Consider the following 26,852-nt stretch of genomic DNA (forward strand, 5'->3'; position numbering starts at 1 on the left):
GAGCGTGAACAAAAGTGCTGAAGTTGCATCATTGCTTTCTCCCACAGTGAAAGACTCTGCTAACTCTGTCAGGCTTTTTCATAATTTATGCAGAGCATGGTCAGTAAGAATGGAGAAAGCAAGGCCTGTGGAGAAACAGGAATAGGAAGTGATGTGCTGCTGCCTTTGATGGGCTAGGGAAGCCTGTGGTGGTTGTTCCATGTAGGCTGTATGTAACACCTGGTGGAACGGCGTAGTGCTGTAACTCTTCTCAGAGACAATTGTGTCTAATTTTATGATGGTGTGAACACTGTTCTGTAGGTGAAGTTGTTGAATTAGGTTCCTGAAAACTTCAGGCACTTTGAGTTCCCCAAGCTGGATGTATCCATAGGATATTGCCTGTTTGCTTTATTTCATGGTTTGCCAACATTTTCTATGTCTTCACAGGAATAAATTACTTAAAGAAGGGGTAAAGTGGTAAACAGCATCAGCCCTAACATTTCTTCTCAGTTCATCTTCACTGAACAAGAGTGCTACACTCGGTTAACCTTTAGAGTATAAAGACTAGTGAACAGCATCCGAGTTCTGTTCTGGTACCATACAGATCATTTCTGTTAATTTTATACACACATACACACCGGTGTGTGCACAGAGCCCTTTCCAAAGTGTATGCTTCAGTGTTTTGGGAGCTCTAGAGATGGCTGGCTTTCTGGTTTGTAGGGGTATTTTTTGTTTGTTTGGTTTTGATGTCAGCATCAGTAGTGGTAGGCTCGGTTTGCATTAAGAACTGCTTGGTGTTGGAAGTTGTATTAAAAACCACCCCCACTTCCTTACAGTACAAACAAACAAACAAAAAAATACCTGAAAGATACGAAGCCTGTTAAAAGAAGCCGATGAGCTTTCCAAGAGGAGCCAGGGAGAGGTGAAGCCACGAGGAGTCTGAGGGCCCATGGGAAGAGTTGCAATAAACAGGTTAGTGGGTGAGAGAATGAGCAGAAGCATGAAACCAAATACAGAGCTCAGCCTTCCCAATGCATTTTTTCCTGTTGCCATTTACAGTATACTTCATGTTACTTGCTCTCTAAAATTCATTCCTTTGGTAGATACATGTTCGACCATCCCTGACTTAATCTCATCTTCTGTTTTATTTTTTTCATAATATTATTGTTTGTCCAAATACAGGCTACTGATGTGTACAAGCCGAGGACAGGTTAGGTGCAATTTATTAGGCTGTTACGTATAACTTTATTTTGTAACTTATTTTTAACAGAATTCTATATGTCTAAGAACATAGGGTGTCATCTTTGGCCATTTTAAAGCTGTACATTAATTCAATAGCAAGTAAGTTTTGTAATTTGCTACAATAATGGCACTCTAAATTTGTCTTTAACAATATGTCCTCATTGTAGCTTGTATTTTGCTTAGCATTTGTACTTTATTTAGAACTGGGAATTGAATGCATATTCAGTTAGGAAGGGCTGATGAGAGTTCAGCTGTACCTCCTCCCTTTCAAAAAACAGTCATGTACTCTAATTTTCCTTCTTGCTTTCTTAAAGTAGTGGGGATTATAATTGGTTTTATATTTAAAGTAATTGAGGAAATGGAAACCAGTTCATCATATACAGCAGGGGTTCACAAAGCACCCTGATAGGTAACATACTTAATTTTTAATTCTCATATGACCAGCTGCTCTACATCAAGGGGATGGACTTGTGTGTACATTGTAGTCTGGCCCTGTCCTTGTGGTCAAAAGCAAAATGATGTAACAAATGTCATGTGCGAAGAACTCGGAAGACTGCCGGAGTTGTTAATTCCTTCTACAATTTTCTTCAGGCTCTCTTCTCCGAAACCATGCCAGAGATGACAGAGAATGAGACACCTACTAAGAAGCAACATCGGTGAGTTTCTGGGAAAATGACTGTGTTGTACTTCTATGGTCTGTGGTCGTGTCGCAATTATGAAGTGTTTAGTTAAAGCTTCGGCAATAAGGGTATTGATGAGAAGTTCTGAGGGTTGACCAGGTTTGACCCAGAAGTTTGGGAACCTTTCTCTCTTCCCCTATCTATGCTGAATTATTTGTTGAAGACATGTCTGCCTGGGCCACCTGGACAACGGAGATTCTTTAGATTATTACACTGACTACTCCGATGTGTATAAAACTGTCACGACCTCAGTTAGAGTGCAGCCTGAAAGTATTTGGCTCACTGTGTGTGTACACTACATCTGATTTATGTATATAGAGTACATATTCAGGATCTGTTGGCTTCCAGCAAAGCAATTTGAGGCATTACACAATGATTCTGACCTGGTTGCCACCAGTCCAGAAATGCCAGGTGAACATCTGAAAAAAAAGACAACCCTCACATGCTCAAATTATACCCAGACAGAATTTTAAGGCAGTAAAGAATAACTGCAGAGGAATGGTAATTTTGGTTTCCCACACAAAGGAAGCCTGTTTGATACCAGAAGGTATGATGTTTGAAGGTAACATGGCTAGAAAAATCGATTTGCATGGTAGTGTTTTCTCCTGTTTCATTGATCCAGTGAACACAAAAGCAACATTTCAAACAAATACTTAACTACCTTGTTGCTCAGAAATGGAATTATTTTTTTTTTTAATATTTGGCCTTACTGAACACTGGGTAGCGTAATAGTTGTCGCTGAACAGAAACGTAAAAATCCGGCTTTGCCCTATAAATGTGTAACAATAATCAGATCAAGTATTACGCTGTGCCTTGTTATACTGAAATTAAGTCTGAACACAAATGAATTTTTGTTAGAAACTATTTAATACCAATATCTAAGACCAGTCTTTGTGAGTGTGACTTCTAGTGTGTTCTTGTTTACAGAGCAGAATATATTAGTTAGTATTTTTAGCTGTAATGGAAGTAATAAAAGAAATATTTGTATGCAGATGTTTTCCCTTCTATTTCACATCACTGTTCTCCCTTTATGTTTCACAGAAAGAAAAACCGGGAGACACACAATGCAGGTAGGAACATTATGCTTTGTTGTTTGGTCTGGAAATAAGCATAGGTGGTTTGGACTAGTAGAACATATTTTACATGGAGCAGGATCCCTGTAGGAGTTTACTACACTTAAAAAAACCCACCTTACCAAAGACATTTCTGTGTCCTTGCATAAAATATCTGTGCAGAAGAGCTTCTTGATTGTTTCTGGTTTGCCGCTTTTCACAGCACAAGGTTGCAGCATGCCCCAGTATGAAAGCAGGACCATGCCCCTGGCTTTCCAGTGCTAGTAAACTAAGAAGGAAACAATTTCAGTTGTGTTCAGTTCTACAGAAAAATAAACACACAGGCATTCACACACAAATAACACCTACCTCTCTTAAAAGAGAGAACATATATCTGACCTGGGAGCTTTAGAGTTTCCCTGGATTAGAAATATTCCTGTAGCCTGTCCCTGAGGCACCCACCTGCATGTTGGCATCCCAGAAATTCTGTGTGAATACTGGATGTATGTTGCAGGAGTCACATCCCTCTGGCAGAGACTAGTCAGTGTCTAGCTCCAATGGTATCTTCTACAAGCAGCAGCAGAAAGACCGAGTGGGGAAAAGTATGACGGATTTTGGCCTGGTTTATCCTAAGAAATTTATTCCGGTTCTTCTTTTATTAAACAGCACTTATGTGTGATCTTCACAAACTCAACTGAAAAACTGCTGAGTAGTTTCCGTGGGAAGGCTGTGGAATATAGTGCTTCTCAGGCTGTGCACGGGTTGTGGCCGGGTTCTTAAGGATTAGGAAATACCAGGAAATAGTCTTATTGAGTTTACTTTGCCGACCTCATTCTAATTCTCAGTTCCTGTTTTACTTGCTGATAGCTTTCCAGAGTCTCCATCTACTGGGCTGAACTCTGCAAGACGTGGGGACCAGCTCCCTCCGTCCCTGTAGCTTGCTTAGTCATTAATGCCTGGACAAGCTTGGGTAGAGTGTGGAAAATATTATCAAAACAATGGAATAGCACTTCACAACCACTGTGATATCTGTATGTATTAGTAAGATATATAAAAATTAAGTCCCAATGATCATGTGTTTTAATGTTTATACAGCTGCTCTGATTTATATGGTAATGTTCTTGCAGAAGAGACTTGGTCTTGCTGTATTTAGTGTATTTCTGCCTGTCCCTGTCAACGCCACCGGTCTGTCCTGAAATAAAAAAAATAATTTAGTAGTTTGAGAAACATAAATTGAAGTGACAGACTACTGAAATAAAACTGTTTAAATTAAATCAGTATATTCTTTATAAAGGAGTACAATAAAATAGTCACTAGTGTTTCTGTGTGCCACTAAAAGCTGCCCGGCTGCACAAACCACAAGGTTTGTTCAGCACAGTGAACGAGCCATACATTGGTTTGCACCTTGACAAAGCCATGACAGAACTTTTTTTTCAGGCTTTTTGCGAAAGAGGCATCTAATAGTTTTAGTTTGCATAGAACACCAAAACATTTTCAGTCAGAGAAACAGCTACATGAGAGTGAACTGTATTTAAAAGAAGCTGGGCTATGGTGGGTGGAAAATAGAGATTAATACTGTCTGAAAAAACTGTGCCCAGAGGTGTTTGCACTGCTAGACTTGTAGTGTACACCCTTTGTGCCAATGTGTAGGCCTTGTGAAGAGTTACAGTCCTCTAGTGAGGCCTGTAAATGAAGCATTTTCTGACCTCCTCCAAAACGTGTAATTCACTGGCAATACTGTTCGTTCAATACTCCCTTCACTCCCAGTCTCAATTAGAGCTTGAGGAACAGTTACACCTTAGAACATAAAAAGAGTAACTGGTAGTCCATATACCTAGAGCTTCAGCTATATTCATTGTTGGCTGCTCCATCAATATAGATTTAAAATGAAGATTGAAAACTGGTAAAATCTAAACTATTTCTATTTTGGTGCTAAACTAGACATTACTATTTGAGAGAGAGAGATTTCCTTCCCAAATCTGAAATGGATTCTTTCTGTAATCTTGGTTCATTTGCTTTCTGTATGCCTTGTGAAAAAGTGTGTCGTAAAACTCAGCTATGAAGCATTATCAAAACCTGAATTTTGAGTTGCAGTAACTCCTCTTTTCCACAGAGGGGTCTAGAGCATCCCCACCTTTTAAAGATACTGCTGCTTACATTACAGCTCTCAATTCCACCGAGTTCAGTAACAGGTTTACTGTAGAGGAATTTTTTTCTTCTCTCAAGTTACTAAGGGTTCCAATATGTCACAAAATAATGTATTTATGAGCCCTTACGTTGGTCCTAGTTGTGCTGCCGTTGTGCTGACTTGCCCAACCACATGACGCAGCACATATTGTTTTTGCTTAGTGGAGAGACATCGAAAGAAGAAGATTAATGCTGGGATAAACAGAATTGGAGAACTCATTCCCTGCTCTCCAGCGCTTAAGCAGGTGAGTGTCTGTTCAGAGTGCATACAAGTTTCTTGTAAAATGCTTGTGTGTTTCTGTCTGTAGAAGTATAAATGCTTATTTCACTATTTGTCTGAGACTGTCTGAATTTATACACTCTGAAATCTTAGTAGTCATTAGTATTTTAAAAAGTAATTGTAATAGAACTCGTTCTTGGAAGTGCAGGGCCACACGCATGTATTTACACAGATTTTTGAGCTTTTTATCCGAAAGCGTTGCCTGTGACTGCTGAAGGAATGAAATGCTACAAGCTGGACATGTAACTGACTTTCTCCTCAATTCATATGCACAGTACTTACGAGCAAGTGTAAGCTAGACTTAATTTGCCCACAGCGATTTGGTTAGCTTGCTGATGTCTGCCTGTGCGTTTGATTCACAGCTTTCCAAAGTTCTCATTAAGGGTGCCTGCACGTTAGTAACAACAGAAGGTAAAAATCCTCTCTTGGCTGCTGCCTGTCCTGTTGCGTTGAGCAGAGGGGTAGCTGATCACCTTTTCCTCCGTAGGAGGGGTGGTGGGCCAGGCAGAAGTAGGTTGGATATGGACAGTGGGTTGCTGATTATGTTGTGCGACTCCTGTTCGTCAAGTTGTTTTCTACTGATGCTGTTTAATGTGGTCTGTATGATGCCCGAGTGCTGAAAGCTATGTGTTAAGCAAGATCATTTTTCAGGTCATTCTTCAGTCCCCGTTTGCTGGTGATCACTTAATGTCCTAAGGTGTAAATAGAATTGCATGCATGCTTCTTTTTGTCTTCTTTCATATAATGGCATGAAAGCTATTCAGAAAGTGAGATAATAATAGTAAATTTAAGACATGTCCTTGTGAAAGATGAAGCAAGACAAATGGTTTGAAGTTGATGCACAGAAGCATCTTTTTCAAGACGGCAATCTACAGCAGAGACTGTTCCTACAGAACAGTAGAAGAAGAAATTAGAAGTGCACAAGAAGTTTCACAGGCAGAATAAGCATAGTTTCATAAAAGGAAGATGGTGAGGTGTTATGGCATATTTTCTTTTCCATACTCTCCAGTATATTACTTTCAAAATTATGCATACACCTCCCTGGATAATTGTTTCATGTTTGTTTCTTTTCTAATAAAATATTTACAAGGCAGTGTCCTGGAAATTTCATGTGATGTATAGGTTTATTAGTGAACATGAATTTTAGGCTGCTCAGCAAGAAATTATGCTTGCTGTTCAGGTTCTGTGGCCTTAGCAACTAGCTTCAGGCATTGGAAAATGTCAGCTCCAGCACTGAAAATGTTATTTTGTAAAAACTCATGATATTTTAGGGTCAATATCATTCATGAAACCTGTGATTCATCTTAAAAAACAATACAAAACAAAACCACACAAAAAAACTCCCCAAACCAAAAAAAATATCACCCAGCAATATTCAGGGAATCATTCAGGTTAACGTATTTTTAAAGTAAAGACCTTTTGGAGCAAGTGTAATCTCATTATTAATGGACCTACCAATGATAGACCTTTCTCCTAATTTTATGTATATGTTCTCTTTTAAAGAGCAAGAACATGATCCTGGATCAGGCCTTTAAGTATATAACAGAAATGAAAAGACAGAATGACGAACTTCTGTTAAATGGAGGGAACAATGAACAGGGTAAGTACAGATGCTGCTGAAGACTCTAGAATTTCTGTCACTCACTTCTACTGTGTGGTTTGTTAGAACTAATTAACAACAAAGCCTGGATCAACAGACTTGGGAATCCCAAGACATTATGCACATACAGGAAAAATACAGCTGCTTAGAATATCTTGGAACAGGAAGCCAACAGAATGCCCAAGTGTGTGTTCTTGCACATAGGTATAAGATAATGAAGCAATGGCTTTGTGACGTAAAATAATTACAGAGCTTTTAAGTGATGTGACATCGTCTGGTAGATTCTGTCCTGATTTATTCTACTGTAGTGACCAGCATAATTTCTGACAAACTTCAGTTGAATTTTTGTCATCAAAACCATAGTTTCCTTCATGCATAGAGCTTTTTTTTTATTCCTTTCAAATGCTGCAAAAGTGCCTATTTTATAAAAATACAATGTATTGTATAAAAATCTTCTTAAATAGATGTGTAAAAATAGAAAGCTCTCAAAGCTAATGTTGCGGTTTGCGATTTTCATTTCTACCCATAAAATGGAATTCTAAATAGTTTGGTTTTTATCTTGTTGTTGTAATTGGGTTTGGAAACCCTAGGTGATTTTCTTAGTTAGATGAGCCATCTCCAAGTGTGTTGCTGGTTTTTGTGGTTTTACATAAGTGCTTTGTATTTAATTTTGCATATCATGTTTAGAGGTAATGAAACTTAATTGTCCTGGAAAGCCATGAGATTATCAATTAAATAAAAACAGTTTTAGCCTTTGCAAAGGCACAGGGAAATGAGAAAAAAAAATCAATATGCTTGTCTTTCTTTCAGTAATTAAACAATTTGATTAGTGTTCAGTTTCATCTGAGTTAGTCCTGATATTTTTTCTAACTCAGTAATTTGACATATCCTGCTATTGGTGATGGAATAGTCTGTGAAGTTCATTCACCTTCCCACTCAGTAGAGGGGCTTATCAGGATTTACGTTTTGTGAACACATTCATGTTACATGAACTGTTTGAAGAGAGCATATGTCATTAACAATTTATTTCAATACTACATAGTATTTACTCTCCAAATCATGTGGTAACGTTACCTAGTATTTGCTGCGGTGCTGATGTAATGGAGTGCTCTCCACTGTTTTCTAGCTGAAGAAATAAAAAAACTCCGGAAACAGTTGGATGAACTGCAAAAGGAAAACGGGAGATACATCGAACTACTGAAAGCAAATGATATTTGCCTGTATGATGACCCTACAATCCACTGGAAGGGAAATCTCAAAAACGCGAAGGTCTCTGTTGTTATTCCCGGTGACCAGGTTCAAAAGAACATCATTGTCTATTCAAACGGGAGTCAACCCAATGGAAATAACCAGGGAGCATCTGTCCAGGGAATAACGTTCAATGTTGGTCATAATTTACAAAAGCAAACAGCCAATGTTGTGCCAGTCCAGAGAACTTGCAACATAGTGACTCCTGTGACAATTTCTGGTATTTACCCCACAGAAAACAAGCCATGGTCACAAACTACTCTTTCTCCACTGGCCTCCGCTCAGACAGCTGCAGCAGGGAACGTCCTTGAGCTTTCCACTGCAGAGAATGAGCGAGGTGTGCTCGCCGCTGCTACTGCCAGCTTGCAGAGCGCATCTCAGTCCGGAACAGAACAGGAACTACAGTGTTCGTCAAGTAATGCACCACAGAATGATCAGAATCTCCCCAAAAGTAAAAATGAGGAGGAGGGCCCTAAACTAACAAAGAAGACGCTCCTGCAGGCCATCAGCCTTCCTTCCAGTGCCTCCATGGAAGCCTCCCAAGTTCAACAGGTGAATACAACTTGCTCAAATACACAGAGTTCTAGGAGTGACCTTGAGGAAAGCTGTGTCATTTCGACCACGGACACAGCTTGCGTGCCATCTGTGAGACTGTCTACTGCAGACAGCTTTTCCTCTGTAAATGCCCTCAAAAGTACAGACTTAGTAAGTAGCGCTGGAATGCCTGTGACTTCTGCAGCAGAGGGAACAAAGGCTGCGATGGCAATAAGCACTCTGCCTGCCAGTCCCCTGGAGAACTGCTGGGCTTTTTCAGGCTCTTCAGGTGTTGGCACTTCAGACTTGAAAAACATGAGTAGCCTTACGCGGATGCCTTCAGCTGGAAACACACAGACCACATGGACAACTTTGCAGCTGGCGGGAAATACCGTTCAGCCACTCAGCCAAACGCCATCCAGTATAATGACTGCTCTGTTAAACGAGCCAGTTAATGGTGCCGGCACCGTATCTTCTGCTCACAGCAGGCCTTTGACTACGAGTATTAGTCTGAATACTTCTCTGCCTGGGGATGGCCAGGCAGCTGAACAGATTGTAGTTACCTTGCCCTCGTGCCCACCCTTACCTATGCAGCCATTAATCAGCCAGCCGCAGGTGAAAACTCAGCCTGCAGGAAATATCCTTCCATTGAATTCAGCTATGCAGGTGATTCAGATGGCTCAGCCAGTCGCGTCAGCTGTTACAGGAGCACCAGCTAACCAGAACGTCATCATCCTCCAGCCTCCAAACCCCGCTCCATGCCCTCCAATTGTGAGAGCGGAAGTTCCCAGCCAAAACGTTAGTCAGCAAATTGTAATTATACAAGCTGCTAATCAGAATCCTCTGCCCCTCCTCTCTGCTCAGCCTTCTGCTTCTGTAAGAGTTCCTGTGAACGGGCCGACTGCAATCGCAAACTCCAGCAGCTCCGTACAAAATGCCTCTCTCCAGCAGACTTTCGGAGGGAAACACCTTGTCCATATATTACCCAGACCGTCTTCTTTGCCATCTTCTAGCTCTACACAAACGTTTTCAGTTACCATGTCCAGTCAACAGCATCCTCAAACCATCTCACTGAACGGGCAGCTTTTTGCATTGCAGCCTGTGATGTCTTCATCCGGAGCTTCAAATCAAGCCCCTATGCAAATTATTCAACCCACCACCAGCGAAGATCCAAATACCAATGTTGCCCTCAATACGTTCGGTGCTTTAGCTAACCTCAATCAAAGCATATCGCAAATGGCTGGGCAGAGCTGCTTACACTTGTCTCTCAGCCACCCTACCAATCCCACAACTGTCAGTAACCAGATTGCCACGGTTAACTGCATGTCATTACCAGCTTCGGTGGCATCCTCAGTACCTGCAGAGGTTTCGGTATTAACTAGCGCATCTAATTCAATAAACACTTCTCCCCAAAAAGCGGCTGCTGGTTTGCCATCCAGTGCAAAATCCAAAAGGACAAACAAAAAGCCAAATACAAAGAAGCACCAGGCAGTCAACAGTAAAGTATCCTGCCCAGCAGTTCCTTGCAAAGATGCAGGGAAGGTGGACTGTGCTCCTGTGGAAACAGCGGCAAAGCCTTCAAATGGTGAGGGGCTGCTTGAAAACTCTCCAGCAGTGTCGCAAGCTTTAACGGCGTCGCAGGCAAGCGGTGTGGCAGCATCAAGCGGTGTCAGCATCTCTGACTGTCGTCCCAAAGAGACCGTGAGCTCTGAACAGGCGGTGAAAACCTGCTCTGCCCCTGAGCCGAGCTCAGCAGAGGCACCTTCTTCCTCGCCCCTGGAGTCTGCCGTGTCAGAGCAGCTGCCGCTCGTCCCGCCGACTTCCAAAGATGCTGCTCCTGGCCAGCAGGCCCGTGGACCTCAGAACCGCCTGCCAACCAGCTCTGCCTTGTCAGAGTCTCCCAAACCCTGTGAACCCCCTGGCACCTTAACGTCCTCTCGTACTGAAGCACATGTGACACATTCTCAGGTTGCTGGGACATCAGCAGCGCAGAGCAGCACAGCAGATCCAGGTTCCAAGGCAGGAACGATTTCAGAGTCCTGCAGCGTTGTGCAGGATTCCTCAGTGGTAATGCAAGATGCAGACTTGTTGGAAGGACAGGGACTAACCAAAATGCTGTCTGATCTCACGAAAGAAAGAACAGCTGTGGAAAAAACCTCTTCATTTACTGTTCAGGGGGAGCATTCTAATTTTCCCATGGAAAACTCTAAATCATCAGAATCAAATGTTGATTTGCCTGAGAAGCAGGAACTCTTGCTAATGAACACGGAAGGTGATGCTCTCTCGCAGCATCACTCCTGCATTTCTGATCAGGAAGTAGTCAGTGCTTCCCTTATCACTAGTAGGCAGGCAGACTCCCCGATGTCAACTAGCTCTGGCAGCAGTCGAGGCTTCTCAGTTGCATCTATGTTGCCAGATACCACCAGAGAAGATGTTACGAGCAGCACCTCAACCAGTACATGTAACAGCTGCACATTTTCAGAACAGACTGACATTGTAGCTCTTGCTGCAAGAGCTATTTTTGACCAGGAAAGCCTTGAGAAAGGTGGAGGAGGAATTCAGGTTAACATGAGGGATGCCATCTCTAAGTCAACTGAGGTTGCACCTTTGGAGAGAGAGCAACAGCCTTTTAAACCTCAACCAGTGAAAGAAAATAGTGCAGGGCCGTTGGAAGTGGCACCAAACAAATTCAGTGCTCCAGATACAGTACAGGCACATGTCGATAGACCGGTTGAAAAGCCAAGCTGCTCTGTAGGAGGTGTGGAAACATCAAACGCTTCTTCTCAGATTTCCGCTTCCCAGTCACCAAGCATAACCAGCTTAAGCGTGAATAATCTAATACACCAGAGTCGCATTGTCCATCCCCTTGTGAGTTGCTCCAGTTTATCCCAGCCTTCAGAGCCAGCGAGCGTCCCTGCAACTGTGAGCCTCTCCCTTCCGTCCAGCACATACCTCAACCAGTCTCCTGGACCTGCTATGATGAGTGACTATGCCCAGGAACAACTGAACGCAATCAGGGCAAGCACCATGCAGGCTCCCCAGCTGCAGGACTCGCACTTAAAGCAGCAAAATCATGAAGGTCGCAAAGACTCAGCCAAGCGGGCTGTTCAAGATGACCTTCTCCTCTCTACGGCAAAGAGGCAAAAGCAGTGCCAGACGACGCCCATAAGGCTCGAGGGGATGGCGCTGATGAACCGAACACCCGAGAGTATCGCTGATCAAACGCAGATGCTAGTCAGCCAGATTCCTCCTAATTCATCCAATTCGGTGGCATCGGTGAGCAATCAAGGGCACACCGATGGCCTCAATAGGTTATTCCCACCCAACAGCAACTTTGTAACACCAGCTTTAAGGCAAACTGAAGTTCAGTGCGGTTCTCAGCCGTCCATTTCGGAGCAGCAAGGCCCGGCAGGGCAGCACTTGCAGCCGATTCAACATGTTCCTGCTCAAGGCATATCTCACCTTCACAGCAATCATCCATACTTAAAGCAGCAGCAGGCTGGTCAGTTAAGAGAAAGGCATCACTTGTATCAGCTGCAGCACCACGTCACTCACGGGGAAAACTCGGTCCACTCTCAACCCCACAGTGTCCACCAACAGCGAACGATACAGCAGGAGGTGCAGATGCAAAAGAAACGCAATCTCATCCAGGGAACAACAGCCACACAACTTTCCCTCCAGCAAAAACACCATGGAAGTGATCAAACGCGGCAGAAAGGTGGTCAGCCTCATCCTCACCACCAGCAAATGCAGCAGCAGATGCAGCAGCACTTTGGAGCTTCCCAGCCTGAAAAGAACTGTGAAAATCCTGCAACAAGCAGAAACCATCACAACCATCCTCAGAGTCATATAAATCAGGATATTATGCATCAACAGCAACAAGATGTTAGCAGCAGACAGCAAGGGTCAGCTTCTGAACACGTGTCAGGGCACAATCAGATGCAAAGACTTATGACCTCCAGAGGCTTAGAGCAGCAAATGGTGTCCCAGGCAAGCATCGTAACCAGGCCATCCGATATGACGTGCACCCCTCATAGGCAGGAGAGGAACCGAGTTTCCAGCTACTCTGCTGAGGCTCTCATTGGGAAGACGCCCTCTAATTCAGAACAGAGAATAGGAATAGCTCTTCAAGGCCCTAGGGTTTCGGACCAGCTTGAAATGAGAAGCTATCTCGATGTTTCTAGAAATAAAGGGTTGGTGATTCATAATATGCAGGGCCGCTTATCTGTCGACCATACAGTTGGCTCAGACGTGCAGCGGCTTTCTGATTGTCAAACGTTTAAGCCAGCTGGACCCAATCAGCAACCGACAGGCAATTTTGATGTACAGGCCTCAAGAAACAGCGAAATCGGTAATTCTGTGTCATCCCTCAGGGGCATGCAGTCGCAAGCATTTCGCATTGGTCAAAATACTGGGCCCTCCATAGAGAGACAGAAGAGATTGCCCTACCAACCGGTGCAGGGTATTCCGACAGGAAACACCCTGCCATCGAGGGAAAATGAAAACACGTGCCACCAAAGCTTTATGCAGAGTTTACTTGCCCCTCACCTTGGAGATCAAGTTAGTGGAAGCCAAAGATCGATTCCAGAACATCAAAGGAACACGCAGTGTGGCGCCTCCTCCACGATCGAGTACAGCTGTCCCCCAGCGCGCGAAAGCGTCCACATCCGAAGAGATGGCGATGGCCAGAGTAGGGAGAGCTGTGACATGTCTATCGGTGCAATTAACACAAGGAACAGTTCTTTGACTATTCCTTTTTCGAGTTCTTCTTCCTCGGGAGATATTCAGGGTCGCAATACAAGCCCAAACATCTCTGTGCAGAAGTCCAATCCCATGAGGATGACAGACAGTCACGGAACTAAGAGCCACATGAATACGCCAGTTTCTAGCAACATGCATGGAGTTGTGAGGCCAACTCACCCTCACCCTGCAGTTTCTCACGGAAATGGCGAGCAAGGGCAACCTTCTGTTCGTCAGCCAAATTCTTCAGTTACTCAGCGGTCAAGGCATCCTCTGCAAGATAATGGAGGTTCTAAAATACGTCAGCCCGAAAGGAATCGATCCGGAAATCAAAGACACGGAAATGTCTTCGACCCTAGCCTTCCCCACCTTCCCCTGTCCACCAGCAGCAGTATGATCCTTGGGCGCCAGCAGTCTGCGATAGAAAAAAGAGGAAGCATTGTCCGATTTATGTCTGATGGCCCTCAAGTGTCTAATGATAACGCGGCCCCTGACCAACACACTCTCTCTCAGAATTTTGGATTCCCTTTTATTCCGGAGGGTGGCATGAATCCACCGATAAATGCCAACGCCTCTTTCATCCCACCAGTCACTCAGCCTAGTGCCACTCGAACACCAGCTCTGATCCCAGTCGATCCTCAGAACACGCTGCCATCCTTCTACCCACCTTACTCTCCTGCCCACCCTACCCTTTCCAATGACATTTCCATCCCTTACTTTCCCAATCAAATGTTTCCTAACCCAAGCACGGAGAAGCCGAGTAGCGGAAGTTTAAACAATCGATTTGGATCCATTTTGTCTCCTCCCAGGCCTGTTGGTTTTGCTCAGCCCAGTTTTCCTTTGCTTCCCGATATGCCGCCAATGCACATGACCAACACGTCGCACTTATCCAATTTTAACTTAACGTCTTTGTTTCCAGAAATAGCCACGGCTCTTCCTCCAGATGGTTCAGCAATGTCACCGCTGCTTTCCATTGCAAACACATCTGCTTCAGATTCCTCCAAGCAGTCCTCCAACCGCCCTGCCCACAATATAAGCCATATTCTAGGTCACGACTGCAGCTCAGCTGTATGAAAAGGAATGGACTGACTTCTGGTCTGATGCATTGTTTATATATTTAAGAAAAAGAAAGTGGATCTTACTGGCATCTCTGAAGAGACCATTCATAGCATCACTGTTTATTTGCCTAAATGTATGTATATGGGTACTTCTCGTATTTATATACACACTGTATTTCCATCCACCTTACTAACTCTAAAGCACCAGTGCCTATAGCAATGCTTACTTACTAGTAAACAGTAAGGATGCAACATTGAGAGCTGTGCAAATATTGGTTGTTGATTTTCCAACAATCAGGTTTGATGTGCGATTGTTCCAGGGTAAGGGCCACCCTCAGTAATTCGTGGATGTAAAGAAAGGAGTGAGAGTATCCGTATGGGAGACAGGAAACAAATGCTACAGGTTTCGGTTGTTTCTGATGCGTTTACCTGAAACTACAGACGAACTTGAAGTGGCTTGGGTTTCTCTTTTTCCTTTGTAAAATATCTTCAGGAGTCTCAGTGCAAGTCAAGTCTGTGTTAATGCAGCGCTAATTGATAAAGGCGTTTGTTGTGCTGCTTTTGTCTTTTGGAAGCTTGTCACGTGCACTTGACTTAAGGCTGACTTTACCTGGCAAAAATTACTATGTGTTTCCGTGGTCAGCAATTAAAAATGCTGGTTTAGAAAATTCAGATTTCTTTAGCCCATGACTTTCTGTTTCGAAGACTTTTGTTTGGATGTGTTTTAACAACGGCTTCGGTTACTGCTGAACTTGGGCAACGTTTTAATGTAGCTTACAACTCCTCCTGGTGTAGTCAGCAGAGACAACAGTTGTATTTGTTGCCATTTCATTGTTTGTATGCTGCAAGTTACCTCAGGGTGGGTTTTGTACCTTGTTTAGCACCTTCTTAATGTCTTTTTTTTTTTTTTTCTTCTTTTTTTTTTTTCCTTTTCCCCTTTCCTTTTCTTTGGCCCATGCTCAAGCACCAGCTTTCTGGTTTCTGTGAGTGACAGCCCTTTGTTGTACCAGACAGCACACGGGAGGAGGACTGAGCCTGTGGCATCCTGCAAAAAATGAGCAGGGATCCCTGGGGCCACAGTTTTTACTTAACGTTGCTGACGGGATCGAGCCTGAGTTAATAATCCGTATAATGTCAGTATTCTGCACTTGAACGCACCTTTTGTCTAAACCGGTATGATTGTGGCTGAAGGAGGAACGTGAATGTGTCAGGACGGAAACGCTGCGCGCCAGGAAGACGTTGCGATTTGAAGCCCCAGGAGGAAGGGAGATGCGTTTGTATGTGCGTGAGAGATGGAGTGAATGTGCGCGCGCTGGCCAATCTCCAGTACTTTCACAGATTTCTCTCCTGTTTCTTTTAAAGGGAAGAACTGGGTAAGTTTTATTTATTTATTAGCTCCACGGCATGCTTTTTCTTCAAACAAGGCAGAAATACTTGTCTTGTATTTTTATGTACTTGGAAATACCGTTCTGGTTTTGATTCTTCAAGTAACGTAGTAACTTCAGGTTTCTTTGTACGCAATTCTCGCTCTCCCGGACAGGGAGCAACAAAAACCGCGCCAGGGCTCTTCTCAGGGCAGCGTAAGCGCGACACACCTGTGTGTTGCCCGCCAGCACGTTGTCTTGTTGCTCCTGGGACCTGCCACAGGTTCTTCCCCAGTGCCGCTCCTAGTCAGGGATTGGGGAAGAGCAGACTCCCTAGGATTTTTTTAGGTCGGTTTGTTTGTTTGTTTTTCTTTGAAAGGCAGAAGGGAAGATATTCCTTCATCTCCAAGAAGGACCCACAAAGAGGGACCTGAAACATCTTTCCATAGCTTGACTGCCCAGGCCTCATTTTTGCTAAGTCCTTATACGCTGATTCAGGAAAGTAAAGAGGCTTTAGCATAAAAAACAACTGGGCTGTGCCCGTGGTCTGTCCTGACAATGTCTGCTCTTGTAACCTGGGGTCTGATGTTTTCCCTGCAAAGTCAAATGGTTCTGATTCAAATGGGGAATCACTTTTTAATTCAGATGGAGCTGACCTTAGGACACTAAATCTAAGGGGTGCGTCCGTTCTCTGTGTTTCTTAAAAATTATAGATAGAATATTAATTTCACTTCGCAGCAAGGCAGCTTGTCCGAGTTTGACTGTGAAACGGGCTGCAAAGCGCGGTTACCGACCGAAGGGCAGCACCGGGCCCGTGCCGAGCAGGAGTGTTAGAACGATGACCGATCGGTCCTCGGCTTTGGACTGACTAGCGAACTGCAGGTCTGGGTGTTACCTGGTGAGACTCGTGATCAGATTCATTTCCCTGACACAGTAGATCCCTCAGGTGGTGAAATGAGTTCCGTAACGAGGAGTGGCTCCGTAGGTTCTGGATGATAAAGATGAGTATCGAAGGAGCAGCTATGCTATGCATTACGTACGCGTTTGGACCTCAAGGAGGGAAGCGAAACAGCCATTCTTGCTCTCTTTAAATGCAGTTGTGTGCACAATGGTGTATTTGGCTTTCAAGATGAAGTAGTGAAAAATTAAGCTCTGGCTTCCAGGACTTTATATAATCCTGCTCTTCATCCCAGACATTCATGTAGTCCCGCATGGGTTTCGTCTGCTGGGAAAACTACGTTACTTCATCATGTCTCTGAAAACTGGGGTGAGCTTATAAATCCACACGGACCAGTTGCAACGGTTGAATGTTGCGTGAAAGTCCATGGGGACAGGTGGGATTCACCCTGGAGTGCTGAAGGAGCTAGTGGGGTCATGGCAGGAACCCTCTCGATCGCCCACCAAAGGGCTTGGGAGCCTGGGGAGGTCCCTGCTGAGGCCAGCCGATGTTATTCCCGTCTACAAACAGGGCGTGAGGGAAGAACCCAGGGAACCACAGACCTGCCGGTATCACCTCAGTTCCTGGAAAAATGATGGAGACGGTTATAAAGGGTGCTACTGAAAGGCCATTTAAAGAATAGTGCAATCACTGGGCACGGTCAGCATGGGTTCGCAAAGGGAAAGTCCCGCTTAACTGATTTGATGTCCTTCTACAAGGTCACCTGCCCAGCGGGTCAGGGGAAGGTGGTGGATGTAGGTTTTTTGGATTTTGGTGAGGCTTTTGATACTGTCCCTCACAGCATCCTTCTGGACAAGTTGTCCGGCTGTGGGATAGCGGGTTCACGATGGCTGGGTGAAGAGCTGCCTGAAGGGCAAAGCTCAGAGTGTGACAGTGAATGGGGCTACGTCTGGCTGGCGCCTGGTGGCCAGCGGTGCCCCTCAGGGCTCAGTGCTACGGCCGGTTCTGGTCAGTGTGTTTATCAGTGATCTGGGGGCAGGAGCTGACCGCACCAGTTTGCTGATGGTACCGAACTGGGAGGTGCTGTTGACTCTCCTGAGGGACAAGAGGCCTTGCAGAGGGATCTGGGTAGATTGGAGCCTTGGGCTGTGGCCGATGGGATGAAATCCAGCAAGTCCCAGTGGCGGATTCTGCACTTGGGATGGAGCAGCACCGGGCACAAGTGTGAACTGGGAGGGGAGTGGCTGCAGAGCAGCCCTGCAGCAGGGGCTCCGGGGTGCTGGTGGGCAGCAGGCTCAGGATCGGTCAGCAGTGTGCCCTGGCAGCCACGGGCAACCCGCACCCGGGGGTGCATCACACGCAGCATCACCGGCCGGGCAAGGGAGCCGGTCACCCCGCTGTGCCCAGCCTCGGCGCGGCCTCGCCCTGAGCGCCGGGGGCAGGTCTGGGCCCCGCCGTTTCAGAAGGACGGGAAGGTCCTCGAAGGTGCCCAGAGGAGGGACCAAAGCTGGTGAAAGGGCCGCAGGGCTCGTGTCCTGTGAGGAGCGGCTGGGGACTTGGGGCCTGTCTGGTTTGGAGCGAAGGGGGCTGAGGGGCGACCCCATGGCGCTCTGCAGCTCCCTGGGGAGGGGAGGTGGAGAGGGAGGTGCTGAGCTCTTCTCCCTGGGGTCCAGCGACGGGACACGCGGGAGCGGTTCAGAGCTGAGACTGGACACGAGGAAGCCTTTCGTCACCCAGAGGTGGCCAGGCGCTGGGACAGGCTTCCGAGAGAGGTGGTGGCTGCCCCGAGCCTGGCGGGGGGTGAGGCCTTTGGTCAGAGCCCTTACCACCACCTGCAGCGTGTGGTCAGCCCTGCAGTGGCCAGGCCGTGGGGCTGGGTGGCCGCTGAGGTCCCTCCCAGCTGGAACAGGCCATTCTATTCTATGTATTTATTCCTTCATATTGATTTTGCTATTAATTTCACTGGCGGTGTATTGAGGTTAAATGTGATCCTGAGTATTCACAATTGAGTGTCAGCTGTGACATTTTTGTGCATTTTGTTTGGGGTTTTATTTATTTTATTATTATTATTATTATTTTCTGAAGAGGCAGTTACTGTGTCAGTAACTTCCCTGTGCCCCTTTTCTGTTTACAAAGGTGACCAAAACCAGCGACCTTGCTGGTGCAGGTAATCACAGCACGGGCGTTTTAGCGATACAAAGACTATTGCGATTTTGCAGGAACTGCACAGTTTTGCAACATGTGGCTCAAAAAGTAATTCCCATGTGACCCTCCATCTTCTCGGGAGGATTGTACCCTGCGTTGTGACAGGGCATGGCGATTCCTGCGTAATCACCATGCCACTTTGTCATCCTTCTCGGGACTTTTTCTGAAACCTGCTGAGAACAGGCTGGAGAAATAGCATTTCATGGCCCTCCTTGAATGTGGCAATTTCTGTTGAAGGTCAACCACATACTGGTGTGAGTCTTTTTACGCACCATAAGTGATGCTAAATGATCCTGTGGCGTTGGTGTGGGATCGGGAAGACTGCCATGGAAAGAAAGGTAGGCAGACCTATCTGCGAGAGCTTCGTATAAATGTGTTTGTCCAATTTCTATTTACACTGCTGACTGGCTTTTAAACCAATTTAATTATAGAAAAATTGGCTCTGTTGTGCCGTCTTTTGGTCTAATTGACTGTCCAAGATGGTCTTTGAATGCTGAATCCGGCCAGGTCCCTGATTTAAGAGCACCCTGTGGGTTTGCCACCGATTTCAGCTTCTCCCGTGTTCGTACTCCTATGCCTTTAGGAAGAACAGTGGCTGGACTGGGTATTTCACATCAGAAGAGAGGAGATTAGATGTTAAGGAATTTTTGTTAGTTTTTAATTATGAAATGGTTTAGGTTTTCCTCTTCACTGTAAAGGAATCACTCCTGCTGTTCCACGCAGCTTCCCGCGTTCGGTTCGGTAGGTGAGTTCGTGCCGCTGCCAGGTGGGTGTTCCAGCCGGCGCAGCATCTTTACTGTTGAATGGAAACTGTTGTGCTTTTCTTTCTTTTTTCTTTTATTTTTCCCCTGCCACTGAAGCTGGTTTGTGTGGGTGCCGGGTTGGTAAGAGGTAAGGATGGCTCGCCTTACTTGGTCTGTGCTTTTGAGGGAGGGAGGAAGTTTGCAAAAGGAGCTTCTGTAAGTTTTGCAGATCAAGTGATTCTGGTTTACTTGGTAACAATTTGACAAGGAAATACCTTTTCTTCAGCAAACATCTATGACATGAACAATTTATCTCTTTCTCCTAGGAATTACCTGGCAATTAACAGCTCCTTTGTTTCTCAAGATGCATTTGGAAAAGATTTTTGGTTTTAGTTGCAATTTGTTAGCCTGAGTGTGGCATTTTCTCTCTGTACTACCTTGCTGAAGGTTACTTACACTAAGTGGGGGTTTGGTTTGGCTTTAAAGAAAGGAAAAATACCCAGTTCTGCTTAATTTAGCAAAACAAGCAGGAGAAGGGAGAGGTTCAGCGCTGCCTCCAGGGTGGGACGGCCACGCTGACGAGCCTTGTGGAGCTGTGGCTTCCAGCTCGGCCTGAAGGGCTTCAACAAACAGCAAATGGTGCAGGGCCGGTGCGTACGGCAGCGTAGGCCTTGGCGAATCCCTTAAGAAGCCTGGGAGGGTAAGAGCAGAGTCAGACTAAGTTGAAAGCAGGCAATAAAATAGGAATGTATTAACATTTATATACCTTCTCATGGAGGGGAAGGACCTCTTCTAAGAACAACTAAGGAAACAGAGAACTGAAGCGGGTGGCTGAGCCTCACTGGAATGTGTTTTCTAGCTCCTGCTCCCAGCTGCAGTCACTACGCGGCTGCCCAGGCAGAAGAGCACCTCTCTGAAAAAAAATAAACGTGCTGTGCTAGTACAGAGCCTCCTGAGTTTTGCACAGATTTCCTACTGCACTTTAAAGCTGCATTGCTGCTGCGGTGGTTGGTGACTGCAGTGCTGTTGCAGGAGCTAAATCACCGGGCAGGGCACTGCGGAGGGCATTGCTGGGGAACAGGCAGCATTTTGTTGTTTCTTATCTCCTGTTGTCTTTTCACCTTCTTCAGAGGCGCTTGGGCGGTCCTGGCTCAAGGCCTTGGTCACAAATCGACACGTTTCTGGATGACTCGAGTGTAGTCAGCCGCGCTACGAGCTGTGGTCTTTTGCTATTCCCCAAGTAAGTTTCTCGCTCATCACCTTAGTAATGATCTCACTTTGACTGGAAAGGCAAGAGTGGCATTGCCTCTGTTACACCCAGTCGGTCAGATCTGTGTTTGCTGATGACAGTGCTGTAAGGAGCTCCGTTCTTTACCCCCCCCCAACCTCCGCTACCTGCTACTGCTGCTCCCTCCTCCCGCTGCCGCTGGCCCGCAGGCAGCAGCTGCGCGGGCGGGCGGGCCAGTGCAGACGTGGGTTTGCACATGAGGGTGTTTTCAATGTCCTGCTGCCTCTGCAATCCCGAGAGCAAATCTAAACCCTCAGAGCACCAACACCTTATTCCCGCTGGTTACACTCAGAGCAAGTTATTCTACAAACCAGTGAAAGACTCAGCAGAGGGTTTTGGTCACGACGATACAAAACCGCCTTCTCTCTGTAAGCAAGCCCTGCTTAGTTACACGGAAGCCGTTTATTATTTTGCTGATACCAGGTGTTACGAGATAAATTTTTAAAAAAATCACACCATTTCTTTCTGCTTCACCAAAAGTGTTTTTACAAGTAGGTTTCCAAGTTTGCAATATGCGTGGCTGTTTCAGCCATCACAAATGTGAAACCACTGAGCTCACAGTGGGTTGCCCCGCTCTGCCAGCTCACTGTGAGAAGGGAAGCAAATAGGGATTTTGCCACAGGAGATTAATCAAAGATGCTGTTGCCCTCCCCAATGTAAATTATTTATATTCAGTACAGAGTTTTCTGCTGTGCTTCTGTTTTATACAGCTGTAAATTACTTGGATAAAGCCCCAGTGGAAAGTCCTTACTATTTTGTAATGGAGAACAGGAACTCTGCAGTAGAAATCTAAAATGAATGAACAGGAACATCATCTTCCAATTGTAAATAAGATCTTGTTCTGTTTATTTTGACATCTTTTTACAAATGTGTTGCATTCAGGTGTAAATATCCCAAACCATGATCTTGTTCAGAGTTCTGAGATTTCTATTGTTTAATGTAATACTTTGTTTAATAGTTGTAATAATTATTTGTATAGATACAAACATGATAGTATTTTATTAAAAAAAAAGAAAAATGCTCTTTGAATACTCTATTCTTTGAGTACTGCTGCTTTCCCCCAAACTTGAAAATTCTGACGAGACAGGGAAGATGACATTATAGAAGACCTGAAAGTTCTCATGGACACGGAAGATGACTTTATGGAAGATTATTTTCTTAAAATTAAATTCTAGTATTGACAGGTGAGCTCCTATTTTGTTACTTCAACGACTCTAGGCTTAACGAGGAGGCTGCGTTCAGAACTTCAAGAGGACGCGCGCAGGACTGAGGACAGTCCCCGAGCAGTCACAGTCCCTGCTTGCAGAGGGCCGGTAGCCGCACTGAGCACTGCCCAGAAGCAACAGCTACTTGAGCATCGGTGTGGTGCCAGTGCGCTGTGCAAAGGCGCTGTTCCCTGCTGGAGCGACCTGCTCTTCCCTGTTAGGGGGGGAAACGGGACACGAGGCGTCCAAACACCTTCCGAGGGTGGTCCGATGCCCTCGCCGCCAGCTAACTGCAGCAGGTGACGGAGCAGGGCTGTGCCACGGTCCCGCTCAGGGTGACGGCTGGGTGCCCTCGGCCCGCTGGGCTCGTACCCACGCCTGGTGCCGCCACACACACGTGTGCACGCGGGAACCACGTACACAAGCACTAGGGAAACTGCCTCGAAGTGTTTCCTCCCGGGCTGGAGCACAGCGGCGGGCAGCAACCCCTGCCTCAAACACAGCCCGTTAACAACACGGATGAACTCCTCCCTCCCTGGGGCTGTCGGGGTTCACTTTTTTCCCCTCCCCCAAAGACCCTTTGGCTCGGCATAGGTGCTGCTGTTTTAGTAGGCACAAACATCTACCTTTAGCTGTGCACGAATTAACGTTTACTCCCCGAACTGTGTGAACTGTGCCTTCGCATCTCAAAAGGCAGCGTGCTGCCCCAGCCTTGGCTGCTCTTGCCACCACCCCAGAGGGTCGGGTGGTAGTTGTAGCGCTGCCAGCTCACATGATCCTAACGGCTTTCCTAAACTGCGAGGGGTGGTAGTGTTATTGTTATTATCATTATTACACAGAAGCCGTTTCTGTCACCCTCGAGTTGTACCGAGCAGAGCAACAACTTTACCTGCGTTTTCAGAGGAAGCAGGGAGCGCGTGGCTGCATCCCCCTCTGCTCCATGGCTTGGGTCAAGGCAGCTGTGGGGGAGGGGAGGGACCCTCGGGTGCCCAAGAGGGAGGAGGAGCGGCAGAGGGGACAGGCAGGTCACTTTGCGGCGGGGGGACGCAGAGCAGAACCCGCGCAGCAGCAGCACTCAGGCTGCACCACCCTGACCCATCGCTTGACCCATCTACAGCGCTGCGCTGGCTTTTCCTTGGGAAAACGATTCAGAGCCCTGGGAGAGGAGCTGCAGAACACACAACAGAAAAATTACACAAGGAAGGGTTAGCAGCTCTTAGATAAACAGCAAAGAGATCTCGCGACTGGGCAAACAGGCCCGAGCACTTCATGGCCAGCTGCAGCAAGCTTCGGGCAGGTGCTCCGGGGCAGGTGCAGCTTCTACTGGGGCAGCCACCACTTCCAGCCAGGCCAGCTCCAGCTTCTTGCTTCCTTCCAGCTCCTGCTTCCTTCCTTCCAGCTCCTCAGCCCCTGCATCCCACCCTTAAACTCACCGAGGGGGGATTTACCAGACAAGTTAACTGTTCGCTTCCCCTTCAAGAGTTGTTACAGCAGTTTACGCGGCACAGAGGGGGGTGGGTATGTGAGGGGGGAAGCAGGGACCCCACCTCCTGCAGCTCTGCTTTTCTCCCTGCACTCCTCTGTCTAACACCGTCTCCCTCGGTGAACAGAGATAGGTGGAACACCACCACAGGGACACCTGCAAGTCAGGAAACGCGGGTGCCCCCTCCCCCGGGAGCTGTTCTTCCTCCCCCGAGCCGAGGACAAGCCACATTTCGGGTGCAGGGGCTGCATAGCCAGGCCGGACAGGGACAGCTGGGAGACACGGAGCTGCCCATGTGCCCAGCCGGACACCCCAGCTGCTGGAGGCATCCCTGCAGCCCCCTGCCCGGCAGCCCCCTGCCCGGCAGCCGCTACATGGGAGAACTGGAGCACAGGCAGAACCAGCAGGCAGGGCAAAGGTAAGAGGAAATTTTTTAAATTGGCGCATGAAGCTGGAGGCACAGTAGCAGCAGGGAGATGATTCCAGCCCTGCCTCCCATCTCTTTGGCTGGAGGTGCCTTTCCTTGTTCTTAATTCTCTCATGTTTTTCTGCTTGCCACCCTTCTCCAAGCTCCCCCTCTCTCACTGCTACCACCTCGCCCTCCGCACACTGTGCTCAGCTCAGCGAGCCCATATGTTGCTCTTCTGCCTCCCACATCGAGCCTTCCAACTGCTGTTCAACGTTAGTTTTTCCCTCGCATTCCTATTTAGAGAAGATAACCAGCTTCCTAGCTAAAAACAAGTACAGGAACAAGGTCTGAAACTACAGACTACGAAAGACACAGGGAGAAAGAATATCTTTTATGAAAATGCGTGTCCAAAACTGGACAAGTTTTAGGGCACACAAGCCCTTCTTCAGCCTGGCACAGAAGCAATACTGCTACTGGCCCAACACCTTGTCCTGTGCCTTTGACTTCTACACACCACAAAATACACCAAGAGCAGAACATAACTTGTGCAAGAGGAAAAGCTGCTCATCTTTCTCCACACCTCAACACAAGGTGAGGGCTGCCCTGCAAGGCAGGAGCCTGTCCTGCACCTGACCAAGCAGGGGTGCAAAGGCAGCACCATGAGCAGAGAGGACTTAGGTGAGACTCGCCAAACCGCAGGATCCACCACTGGATCCTCCAGGTCTCACTGCTCCCCAGATACCTGCTTGTACACCAGTCCCGATCGTCTGCCAGGATCTGCAGGTTTTTGAGCGAGTGTCCCTCTTCTCCCTATATCCTCTGGCCCGAGGGGACGCAGGGAGGCAGTACTTGCTAATTCTAGTAAGAAACCACGCTGGAGTCTCTGGCCAGACTTGCCCACTTCATACAAGAATATTCGGTGGGCTCCGTGGTGCGCGCGCAGCACCAGCACCAGAGAACCAGCGCGGTTAGAAGCTGCCAGGCTAAGGGAGCTCCTGCGGGAGGCAGGTGCTCTGCCTGGTGAGCCGCGGGCAGGGGCAGGGCAGTGTCGCCACTTCAGGCCCTTGACCGACCCCAGCACAGCTCCCACCCGAGCGGGATCCACCTTCCGCCGCCAGGTCGCAGAGGAGCAGGGCAAGCCCTGCCTCAGGGAGAGGCCTCCTCTGGTTTGGCACTTCATGGGAGCTGCTGCTCAGCCTGCTGGTGCTGGGCCGCCTGTGCTCAAACCCCACACGCCCCCAGCACCCAGGGCTTTATCCTGCACGCCACGGCACTGCTGTCCTGCAAGCACCTCCCTGCAGAAAGCCCTGGAAGCCACCCTGAAGCCACACACAGGGCTCGACCTGAACTCCAGCCGCTTCCTAGCTAACTGTCCATGCAAGGCCCATGGTGAGGACTCCGTCAGGAAACTTCCTCCTTTCCTTCTCCTGCTGTGTCCTGGCCCCAAAGCACTGCCCCACTTGCTCCCCAGCTCACACAGCAGCACCGTGACCACTACGCAGCACGTCACCTCCCAGCAGACCCACTGCTGCAGCACTCGGGGGACCTTCTGGGTGCCAGTGCAGCAGGGCTCTGTGTGGCCGTGCCTCCGACCTCCGCTCCTGCTGCCGCGGCCAGGGGCAGGAGGGCAGACAGCAGGGAGGGGATGGGTGGCACCGGCACTGCGTGTTTCCACCTGGCCTCCAAGTAAAGCTCTGAAAAGAACGTATCCTGCACAGCCCAGATATTACTACGACAAATGTTGGTTTCACTGATCAGAGAACAAAGTGCAGCACTCAGGCTCCTACAGCAGCCCTTGCAATTGCAGGAAAGGGACAGGGAGCGCAAAGCACATGTTGCAAAAAAGCTGTCAGGTCAAACATGCAGACACCTCTGGGTACAGAAAGCCAGGTGGCTCCACCTGCACAGCACATTTATAGCCATGCTGGGCAAGACAGAGCACCACAGCCCCACCACGAGCCCCTGGTGGGGGCAGCTCAACCTCGCTGCACTTGGCAGTAAGGATTTGGGAGTCTTTTTGCACCTCAGACTTCCTGGCATTCTTTAAAAAAAAAAAAAAAAAAAAAAAAAAAAAAGCTGCAGGCAAGCTTCTGTAGCTAATAATGGATTCTGCCGTTTTAGACACACCAAGAACATACGGCAAGGCTGCAGGGCGGCTGAATGGAAAACACGGACTATCCTCAGCTTCATCCTCCTCTGCTGGTGCTACTCAGGCAAAAGCAAGTGTCACCTCCTTCCCTGCAGCCCATGCTGACACTGTAAAGGAAACTCATGGTTCACAACCTGCCCGAGAAACCTTCCCTTGTTTCTAGCAGGAAACATTCACAGCTCCATCTGCACGGCAAACCCGCAAGCCAGGCCCAAAGCCCCGTAACACAGCGCAGCACGCAGGGACCGCCACCACCCGCGGCATCCTCTGGCGTGCCCTGCCTCACACGCAGCCACTTCTCCGGAGCAGCGTGGCTCTGCTCGGGAAGGTAACGGCTGGCAGCCTCTCGCAGCATTTCTCCTCCGTTTCCCTTCCCTCTGCTGAAGAGGCTACAGTGAGCAAGGAGAGCGTCTGTTCTTTATTCTCTTTAGCCTCACAAAGGCAATTTGGTTAAAAGAGCAAGCAGGTCACCCGCACCTGTGCTCCAGGAACTGGTTTTGAGGCTCCG

The 26,852-nt window shown here is 47.2% G+C and overlaps 1 protein-coding gene across 4 annotated transcripts in view; it reads left to right on the top strand.

Moving 5' to 3' along the window:
- The window catches only part of USF3 (upstream transcription factor family member 3), a 36,655-nt gene extending 14,528 nt beyond the window's left edge, over window positions 1–22,127 (top strand). Inside the window, exons 2-7 of one of the 4 annotated variants that reach the window (XR_008732307.1) lie at window positions 1,813–1,877; window positions 2,943–2,971; window positions 5,303–5,385; window positions 6,924–7,020; window positions 8,147–15,973; window positions 16,703–22,127. Coding sequence is in view for 2 of the 4 variants with exons in the window: in XM_055710725.1 (XP_055566700.1) it covers window positions 1,813–1,877; window positions 2,943–2,971; window positions 5,303–5,385; window positions 6,924–7,020; window positions 8,147–14,616 (6,744 nt within the window). In the remaining 2 variants the exon portion in view is untranslated. Of the gene's footprint in view, window positions 1–815; window positions 952–1,812; window positions 1,878–2,942; window positions 2,972–5,302; window positions 5,386–6,923; window positions 7,021–8,146 lie in introns of all 4 variants that reach the window. The other 3 variants (XR_008732306.1, XM_055710727.1, XM_055710725.1) reach the window with 3 other exon arrangements.
- Window positions 22,128–26,852: the final 4,725 nt, after the last annotated feature.

Source organism: Falco cherrug, chromosome 5 (genome assembly GCF_023634085.1).
Source record: "Falco cherrug isolate bFalChe1 chromosome 5, bFalChe1.pri, whole genome shotgun sequence".
In the NCBI taxonomy this organism is placed as follows: Eukaryota; Metazoa; Chordata; class Aves; order Falconiformes; family Falconidae; genus Falco; species Falco cherrug.